Source organism: Lactuca virosa, chromosome 6 (genome assembly GCF_052849685.1).
Source record: "Lactuca virosa cultivar CGN04683 chromosome 6, Lactuca_virosa_CGN04683_v6, whole genome shotgun sequence".
Taxonomy (NCBI): domain Eukaryota; kingdom Viridiplantae; phylum Streptophyta; class Magnoliopsida; order Asterales; family Asteraceae; genus Lactuca; species Lactuca virosa.
Genome location: NC_136431.1, coordinates 37,824,144 through 37,834,328, shown reverse-complemented (window position 1 = coordinate 37,834,328; position 10,185 = coordinate 37,824,144). Strand labels below are relative to the sequence as shown.

At 33.7% G+C, this 10,185-nt stretch overlaps 1 protein-coding gene across 1 annotated transcript; it reads right to left on the bottom strand.

The window, feature by feature from the left end:
• Positions 1 to 8,139: 8,139 nt before the first annotated feature.
• LOC145121449 (uncharacterized) lies at positions 8,140 to 9,456 on the bottom strand. The gene is made up of 3 exons (XM_079057197.1): positions 9,138 to 9,456; positions 8,595 to 8,985; positions 8,140 to 8,548 (listed from the first exon to the last, which is right to left on the bottom strand). Exons 1-3 carry the CDS (start codon positions 9,454 to 9,456, stop codon positions 8,140 to 8,142), a joined length of 1,119 nt encoding a protein of 372 aa, XP_078913323.1.
• Positions 9,457 to 10,185: the final 729 nt, after the last annotated feature.

The following is a 10,185-nucleotide window of genomic DNA, read 5'->3' as shown; positions in this document are numbered from 1 at the left end:
CATGTTTGACGAGGATGATGCAGAAGATGATTCCTTCCCTTTACATAATGGTGCCTTGCTGATTTTCTGATGGATAGATAAAATGGACGGTCATGGTGTTTTATAAGGAGTATAAGTATAACTGAACGACTCTTCAATTCCTCCATATCGTTCATATCTTCATCACTCGCACCTTATGGAAAAAAGATTGGAACCACACAATTATAGCCCCTTAAATTATGGACAGTTGTCATATCCATCATACTACAAACATTGAAGCCCAGGGACCTGATATATCATTATGGCAAGCATTATGGTATAGAATATAAATATACCTAACATGTAATAAGTCTTACAAAATAGTCCTAAGGCCATAATGTGGTGTTATTTTCCAACATTCTCCTACTTGGCCGAGTGACTATTTGTATACATGTTTTATTATTTGGCCAAGATAAGTTCATCAGGTTTCATATTATTACGAAAAGCAGAAAAGTACAGCCTTACGCATCCATTTTAGATACGGGACCCCCTCCGATCATACTATGGTACTTCGTATGAAACTTACGATTAATTTAAGCCAAATGACTTTAGAGTTAAGTGGTCATGCATTATATTTGTCTATATAGAAAGTAATTGTTCACAAGTTATTAATATAGGCAAATTGCATATTATGGAGGAATAATAATCAAGTACTTGAATAAATAAAATTAAAATTAAAAGTTCCATTAAAGCACTAATCTAGAATAACATCATAATAGGTGTATCTTTAAACCCATATTGAGGACATGTTCACATAATTAGGTGGTAGACCTTTCTTTATTGGATTCACTAGTATATTTTTAGTGTCAATGTGTTCGATACAAATATTATTTCCCCACTTGCTCTTAAACGAACAAATATTTTGTATCGAGGTAAAGCCTCATTCCACTATAATTATTGCTAATAGGAAACTTATAGAGGCAAAATTATAGCAATAAGTTTTCTTTTAATGGCCTGTAAATGGAGTTTATGATCATGAGTCATGTGATTTAATTCCTCAATGTTTATTTATGACTCTCCCATGATATTGGCCGACTAATAACATACCGATGTATCCTACTAATGGCTACTTATCTTTTCATTTTGTAAAGACATAGCCAAGAAACATATAACTTATATGTTATTACTTATTTCACTAAAAAAGTTGGTCATTATTAGTCCCATGAAAGTATTATAAAACTTTATTGGTAGCTTCCTAATGATTTAGACCATGATTTAATGATAACGGGTAAGCATGCCACCGAAAATGTGTACCTTAACTGTGGAATGAACTGATGGGAAGTATTGTTGCATTTTATATCGACTTATACACACTGAGTATATGTATTTAGGGACAAGTCTAAAGCCCTTTGGATTCCTCGATGTATTTATATGCCTATTGCATATTAGGCTTCACCGAGATCCTTCATATCGAGGTGATGTGACAATAATTGTTTCGATTTGTGCAACATATCATTGTTATTGCACAGCAAGATAATGTCATCTCCATATAGTGTGAGTATGCTAAAGTTCCTCCCACTAATGTTGAGGTGTATAGACTGATCTACATGGTTCTTAATGAAGTCATTATTGTTCATCACTTTGTCGAAAATTAGATACCATCGACATGAGGCTTGATTCAACATGTATATTGATTCCTTGAGTTCACACATCAGATGTTCTTAACCCTTATAAATGTAATTGTTTGTGTGGGATATCTAGACATCATTGTGAAACTCTGAGATAATAAAATTGTTTGACATATATTTAATGTATCTCTAAATCCAAATGAAATACTAAAGCCATTATGATCCTAAGGAAGTCAATTCGAGAAACATGTGAGAATGTTTCTTGGTAATAAATACCATATTTTGTGAATACCTTTTAGTGGCCAAACGAACTTAATGACATTCAATGTTCATCATTGGGTTCCAATTTGGTCTTAAAGACCTACTTGTATCTTATGGGTTCGAAAACCCTTTGGTAATTTGGCATGTTCCCAAACATCATTCTTTTACATTAAATTAAGGTAATCAATCAAAGATTTATTACGCTTAGTTGATTGATCACAAGTTATGGCATCACTCTCTGTGACAGGGTTATTTCCTTCCCTTTGTCAAGATCGGTCTCATGTAATCGTCAAAGTTTATGGGCTGCTTACATCATAAAAGAAGTCGTATATGCTATTTCATGGGTTTTAATGCCAACATCTTTAGTGATATCTTTTATGGTGTTTCATTTGCCCATGCATTTGAAAAGGCTTTTCATGAGGCAAAACTAGAATCTCATAATGAAGTGCTAATAGTAATGGGCGCCTAAACTATAATTGAAGATTCTTGAAAGTCAAAATCCCTCAATAAACCACTCCCACTGATTTTGGCATTCATAAGCAATCCTACATGCTTCCTTTCTAGAATTAAGGTATTATGTGACGGAACAAAAAGTCAGTAACCTTTAACGCTTTTAGGATACCTGGCGAAGAAACAACTTACAGTTTTCATGTTGAGTTTATGTGATTCAGGATTGTAGATTTTTGTTTCGGCCGTACATCCATACCCTTAAATACCTAAAGCTTGTATTCTTCCTGTCAAAAACTCAAAAGGAATTTTACGAACAAACTTTAAATGAACTTTGTTTAAGATGTGGATTGTCGTTTTTAATGCCTAGATCCAAAATTAGGGCAACGTGGTGTTCGCAAGCATATTTTTCACCATGTCCATTAGGTTTCTAATCCTCTTCACGACAACATTCTTTAATGAAGAGTACACGACATGGGGTATTGGTTAATTAGCCCATGATCTTTGCAAAATTCAAAGAAGGATCAGGGTCGTTTCCAAGTTTTGTATGCCTATCATAATATATGATACTTATATCTAATGCTTATAATTTCTGGACAAGTTGATTTTCAACTTTCACGTCAAGCGTTTTAAGCATTTTAAGAGGTTTAGATTTTTCATTCATCAAGTACGGATACATGCACATGGGAGGAGCTTTATTAGGGCCAGGGGGTTGTGCCCCCCCACCTGATTTTTTTTTGTTACAAATAGCCCCCTGTACTTTCATTTAATACATATTAGACCAAAAAATATAAATTTTTTACGGTGGCCCCCCTGTTCTCAGATTTTTATACATATTATATTTTTGGCCCCTCCAAATAATATGTTGAAGCTTCGCCCCTGTACATGCATCAAAAATAATAATAAATAAAAGTTGTATGTGACTTTGACCACATACCTTTGTTGGAAAATATCTATAGAGGTCAATATTAATAAGCAAGTGATGCATTTATTGAATACAAGTGATGCATTTATTGAATCATGAGAAGTCAAGTTACAATATAACTTCATATTTTATTGAATCATGAGAAGTCAAGTTACAATATAACTTATTTATTCCTTTGGATGCAAGTGATGCATTTATTGAATCATGAGAAGTCAAGTTACAATATAACTTCATATTTTATGACACTTATCATCCTATATTGTGATTTGTGGCCTAAGCGTTAATGTCACAATGTGGATAAAGTCTCAAACTTCTCAATTTAAGTTCTTGTCAATATTAAACGATATTAAAGGTTCCATAAAATGGTTGTTTAATTATGATTTATAGAGGTATGGATTGAAGTTGTTTTGAAATCCCATGGGTCTTGGTTGACCTTGATATCCTCCCATTTCATTAACATCCTCCGGTTCACTACCAAGGGAGGGACATTTATCCGTATAATGGCCTGTCATGGCACAAATACCACACACCATCAATTGTTGACCACTTCCCACCACCATTTGACTTAGCACATTAGTCAAATCCAAGAGCTTTGATTCCAAGTGTTGAGTGTTACTAACTTCACCAACCACTTGTGGAGAATTTCTCTTCATTTCATTTCGAGTCCCAAAGTTTCTTTGATTTTGAGAAATGGTTCCAAAAAGTGAGCGTATCTCTTGAGGTGTCTTGTTGAAGATGTCACCACCACTTGAGGCATCGATCATCCTTCGATCCTTTTCATTCATACCCTCATAAAGTTGTTAAAGAAGTAGTTGTTCGGGTATATTGTGTTGAGGACAACTTGTACACAAGTTGTTGAATCGCTCCCAAAAATTATGAAAGGTCTCATTCTCCCCTTGACGAATCCCCAAAATGTCACTTCTTTGACTTGATATCCGGGAGGTGGGATAGAACTTACTATTGAAGGCCTTGAGTAACTCTTCCCATGTGTGGATAGATCCCGGTGGTAAGTTGAATAACCACTCTCTAGCTTTATCTTCCAAGGTGAGCGGGAGGGCGGTTAGTTTGAAATCATCCAATGTCACATTTTCGGGAAACATGCTAACACATATCATATGAAAAGACTTCAAATGCTTTTGAGGATCTTCTCTATCTAATCCATGGAACTTGGTAAGTTGATGTATGAAACTTGACTTCAATTCAATTCACTTCTCCAAGTTTCCCTCAACACAATATACCCGAACAACTACTTCTTCAACAATTTTATGAGGGTATGAATGAAAAGGATCGAAGGATGATCGATGCCTCAATTGGTGGTGACATCTTCAACAAGACACCTCAAGAGATACACTCACTTTTTGGAACCATTTATCAAAATCAAAGAAACTTTGGGACTCGAAATGAAATGAAGAGAAATTCTCCACAAGTGGTTGGTGAAGTTAGTAACACTCAACACTTGGAATCAAAGCTCTTGGATTTGACTAATGTGCTAAGTCAAATGGTGGTGGGAAGTGGTCAACAATTGATGGCGTGTGGTATTTGTGCCATGACAGGCCATTATACGGATAAATGTCCCTCCCTTGGTAGTGAACCGGAGGATGTTAATGAAATGGGAGGATATCAAGGTCAACCAAGACCCATGGGATTTCAAAACAACTTCAATCCAAATTGGCTCATTTTTCCTCCACTACCAAAGATTCCCTTGGTCCCCTCCATATTCCACATGATTCAAATTAACCAATCATCTTTTAGCTTCAAATATGGATGCTCCAAGCCCAAAATAACAATCCATGATCCATCTTCACAAGCCCACTTCATCCAAGTCTTTAGCCTTTTTAAGCCTAAATCTCCTTTAATGGATCCGCAAAGCCCAATGATGCCTCGGAAGCCCACAAAGCCCAACTCCATTCAAACCGCAACCGCAATGAGCTCCAAAACCCTACAAAATTTCTCATGCAAAATAGAAAGTCCCCGATACGATCCATGATAAAGAAAATAAAGAATATACAATGCAATACTAATAAAAAGAGCTAAAAAAACTAAAATAAACTAATAAAAATAAGGAAATAAAATAAGATATCAAGGTATTCCTCCAAACAACCATAACCAACAATATGAGAATTGAAATTTACAGTTACATTATTGTATCAATCGTAAAAGTATAGCCAATATTCGCTAACTTAGATACAAATAATTAGTTTCAAGTTATACTCGATACATAAAGAGTGTCTTTAAGACATAAACTATAACCACTTCCAAAAAAAGCATGAAAAATAACTAGCGTGGCCAAGTGTTTCAAGTCTTCATCATTCCTAACATTAATTGTTCCTTAAGTTCAATCCAGTTTTCGAATTGTATGAAATCCCTGTAGTGAAAAAAAACATACGTACAATTGAACTTATAAATCATAAATGCATACAATCCATCATTCCTTGCAAGTCATTCTTTCCTTTTACAAAAAATTCTGTTAGGTACGTCCTTGTAATGACAATATTTGCAACAAAGTTTCCTTGAGGCTTGACTGTACCCATATTTTAGACCTTATTAGAAATATCCTTATCACTTATTTAAGTTGTGCCTTTTTTTTTAAGTGATATTAAAATGATTTCATGGGATAGCATGATAAAACATAAAAATATACTTATTATTAACACCAAAATAATAAGTCATATAGACACCTGACTCAAGTATCAATTTCGCTTTGGCTAGACCAATAATTGAATATTATGGCATCCAAAATGTTATTATTCGCTACATAAATATTGCAACCACCTTTGGGCAGAAATACAATACTTATGCATATTATGCTAAAATTCATTGTGTGAGTCGTCATCCAATTAGCCTTTGGGTTCATTGAACAATAACTCAGACAATTTTTTAATGTGGCATTCAATCAACTCTAACGTCAAACTTGAGTGACCTTTCTTTGGTCCAGCCACTCATGCTTAACATTAAAGTTACCACTTATTGTTGGTATTGAAAAAAATAAATAATAACTTACCAAGTTTATAAAGTAGTGGCAAATTGATAAATAATTATGAGCTAGTCTTCAATTTAAATACATTTATTAGATTGGTAAATGAAACAATTTATATCCAATCCTTTAGTTTACACCAATATAGTTCATAAATAAGAAGACAAATCAAGTAATCAACTAATTCTATATTCTTTTGGAATTGATTTCATCAAGTTAGAAACAATATATATGGTTATTTAAATTGCAAACCTTTGTGACTGAAAAACAGGTTCTTACTTGACGAAGATAAATCAAGTAATAAAATATTCACTTAAAAATGAAATAGGTTTTGCTTGACATAATATAACCTAATTAAATGAAGCCGATAATCTAATTTTATGGCAAATTAAAAATGAACAAATAAGATAGAAAATTATGATTGATATTGTATTTATCCATAAATAATCTCTAAATATTATTAAAAGAGAACCTTTAATTCACCAATGAAGCAATCAAGACCCTTGATTGCATTTCAATCCTATGTTTTCCACCATTAGATTAGATTGCTGACATCATCTTTTTCAAATAAAATTCAAATACAATTACATTTAATTATAGAATCTTTAATAATTATAGAATCTTTAAATTCAATAATTACATTATCAATTACAGCATATCATTCTATTTATATACGAGATATTAGTTTCTCTAATTAATATTGCTCCTAATTTAACTCCCTTATTTATAGCTTCTGGCTTCAAAATTCAAACTCATTTAGTTTTTATTTAATTCGTTTTTTTAAAAACTCAATAAATAAGTATATCAATAATTTGGTCATTAACTTATAAAATCTCATCTAATCCTATTAAATTAGCAAAATATTTAAGAGTAAAAAATAAAGCCAATATTATTTATAATTTATCTCCCGGTATATCCCACGTAAAATAAATCAATTTGAGATAATGGTTTTGAATTTAAAACTCATTAATTAAGCAAGTCAATTAATTTGAAATTTTGATTCAATATAAATGATATCATTTTTTTCCAGATGAATAACCGAAAATCTCCAAGATAATATTTTAAGATCCCATTTTTTTGGAAGATAATGATTTCCTTATTGAAAAACAACCTATATATACGATTACATTGAAGTTGTTCTTCTTACGATTTTGGATTGAGTCGTATGATTTACAGTGTTCTTCTTCAACGGTCTTATTCTATAATTCTTTTTTCTAGGTTCTTTCTTTACCCTGTTATCCTTCTTCTTCTACAATTTCTTGTATTTACTTTGTTCTTATTCCTATTCTCCTTCTTCTTCGTCCACCTACTAATGTAATATGTATTTAATTTATGTTCCTCGCGTTTAACGCGGGTTATAATCTAGTACTTAACTAAAGCAAATTAATGGCATATATACAGTTATATATTTTTCATCAAAATTGAGAGGATAAAGGTTAATTTTATCCATAGACATGATGCTAACTAATTTTTTATTGTTCCAAATATGAAAGGGGTATTATAAACCAATTAAAGTTTTAAACTCATTCAAGTGAACCTTCAATAAAATAAAATCATCCAATAATTTTAAAAGCCGTAAATTGTTTCTGCCTTTTATGCATAATTGGGTCGGAGGGAATGGTGTCACCGAAACCGCACTTCCTTCACCGCCACATAAGCGTCACGTCATTTTTTACCACACAAGTGTGGTTTCTTGCCACACCAAGGGAGTGGTGTCACACTTTTATTTTTTTTTTAATTTTTTTTTTAACTATTTTAATTTAATAAAACTTCTTTTTTAATAAAAAAAACATAATTTTTCATTACTTGAAAATTAAAAAAAAAATTACATTGAAATTCAAAAAACATTACATTGCATTAGAAAAAAAAAACACACACACACACACACATGACATTAAAATAATCCTAGAAACTTAAAAAAACACAAATAAAATAACTAAAGCAAACTACATAAAATCGTTCTCCGAGAACTCGTCTTCAGAGTCATCCGGTGGATCCAAATTAAGGTTAATGTTTTGAACCCCATAAATGTGTTCCACCATGTCATTGCGAAGATTGTGAAATGTTTCAGTGCAACGTATCTCTGCTTTCATGTTCATATACTCTTTGCCACCAATTTCTATTGGTTGTGTCTCTGGTATGGTTTCTTTCTCGTCAAACGCACATATCGATCTTCCTTCGTTTTCAATAATCATGTTATGCAATATGAGACATGTATACATGATTTCTTGAAGTTTTTCCTCGCCTAAATTAACTGCTGTTTTTTTCAATATGAACCACCGTTTCTTCAAAGCTCCAAAAGCACGCTCAACATCCTTCCTAGCTCTTTCTTGAGCTCTCTTGAATTTTTTTCGTCTAGAACCACGTGGACACGTAAAACGATTTAACAAACACAGCATACTCAGGATAGATTCCATCGACCAGATAATAACCATACTTATATGGCGTTCCACGCACTTCAAAAGAAGAATCTGGTACATATCCATCGTATATGTTGTTAAATATAGGTGAACGATTAAGAACATTGATGTCGTTAATCGAACCAGGAGAACCAAAAAAAGCATGCCAAATCCACAGATCTTGTGATGCAACTGCTTCAAGTATGACCGTTGGGTGACCATGATCACCTCGGGTAAATTGCCCATGATATGACGTAGGACAATTTTCCCATGCCCAATGGAGATAATCTAAGCTTCCTAGCATTCCAGGAAACCCATGCACACTAGCATGATGATCTTGCAATTGCAAGATGTCATTACGTGTAGACTTACAAAATATTTTGGACCATAAAACTGAATCACAATTTTGTAGAAATAGTGGAGATTGTCTCGTGCGGTCCTAGCAGACATCCTAAAACTTTCGTCTAACGCATCAGGCGGAATGTCATATGCTAACTGACGAAGTGCGGCCGTGCATTTTTGTAAGGGAGTGAAACCGGGTGTACCTCTAGAATCGTAGCCTTGTTGAAAAAAACTGCACTCCCTCATTATATCTTCAACTATACGTTCGTATAAACCTTTGAACATTCTGAAGCGCCTACGAAAATAATACCCTTGATAAGTGGCATTCTCTTGAAAATAGTCTTGTACCAAACGTTGGTTGGCTTCTTCACGATTTCTGGAAATATATCTTCGTGTTCTCCCTTGAGAACTTTCAGCTGCGTTATTGCATAAAGCATCGGATGTTTGTTCCGCCATTTGAGCACACGCAACAACGGCATCAAAAATAACTTGAAATTCTTCAGAAGATGAAGAAGATGACATTTTTGAGAAAGATTGGTGATTTTTTTTACTAAATTAGAGAGAGAAGGGTTTGTTTTGTTTGAAAAAAAATGAAATGTATGTGTATTTATAGGAAAGAAAGGAAAAAGGAAAGAAAAAAAAATCAACGGTCGAATGTTAGATCGTTTCCTCCCCACCAATCACATTGCACGACTGTAAAGGGCCGCACCACGGCCTAAACCGCAGGAGACCGCGGTCAGGAGGCGGTGTGCGCGGTTGTGGTGGCACAAACCGCAGCCCTAAGTCGCGACCACTCCGCAAAGCCTTAGAGGGAAGTGAAAGCCCATGATAGTTTTAGATAGTTGTTTACTTGGTTGGCCCATTCACAGTTTCCATTAGGGATTTAGGGCATACCAGTTTCCTTTATCTATAAACAAATACCCCTTTAAAAAACAGATATGAAACAAAAAGGGTGGGAGCTGTACGGGCAGAAGACGTCGTCATTTGATCCATTCATATTCAATTATGTAGAAAGGGACGACATCAGGATAGATATACATATCATTTATCGGATATGTTCTGTGAATGCGTGAGCAAAGAACATAACTCATGCAATTTATGTTGCTGATTTGATTTGGAATCATTTCATTATAATGAAAGGTTTGAAATCAGGGGAAAAAGGTTTTAGGCACAGATAAATCTATATACAAATTTTCCTTTTGCAACCGCAAAGTATATGGATATGGGTTAACTTTGTGTTTTGAAAATCTT

What these genes read in the sequence shown, in the direction of transcription:
- LOC145121449 (XM_079057197.1), bottom strand. Translation starts at nt 9,456, where the DNA reads ATGTCATCTTCTTCATCTTCTGAAGAATTTCAAGTTATTTTTGATGCC. An exon ending in ACAAGGCTACGATTCTAGAG is followed by an intron (nt 8,986 to 9,137) that starts GTACACCCGGTT and finishes ATTGTGATTCAG; the next exon opens with TTTTATGGTCCAAAATATTT. An exon ending in GTCGATGGAATCTATCCTGA is followed by an intron (nt 8,549 to 8,594) that starts GTATGCTGTGTT and finishes ACGTGGTTCTAG; the next exon opens with ACGAAAAAAATTCAAGAGAG.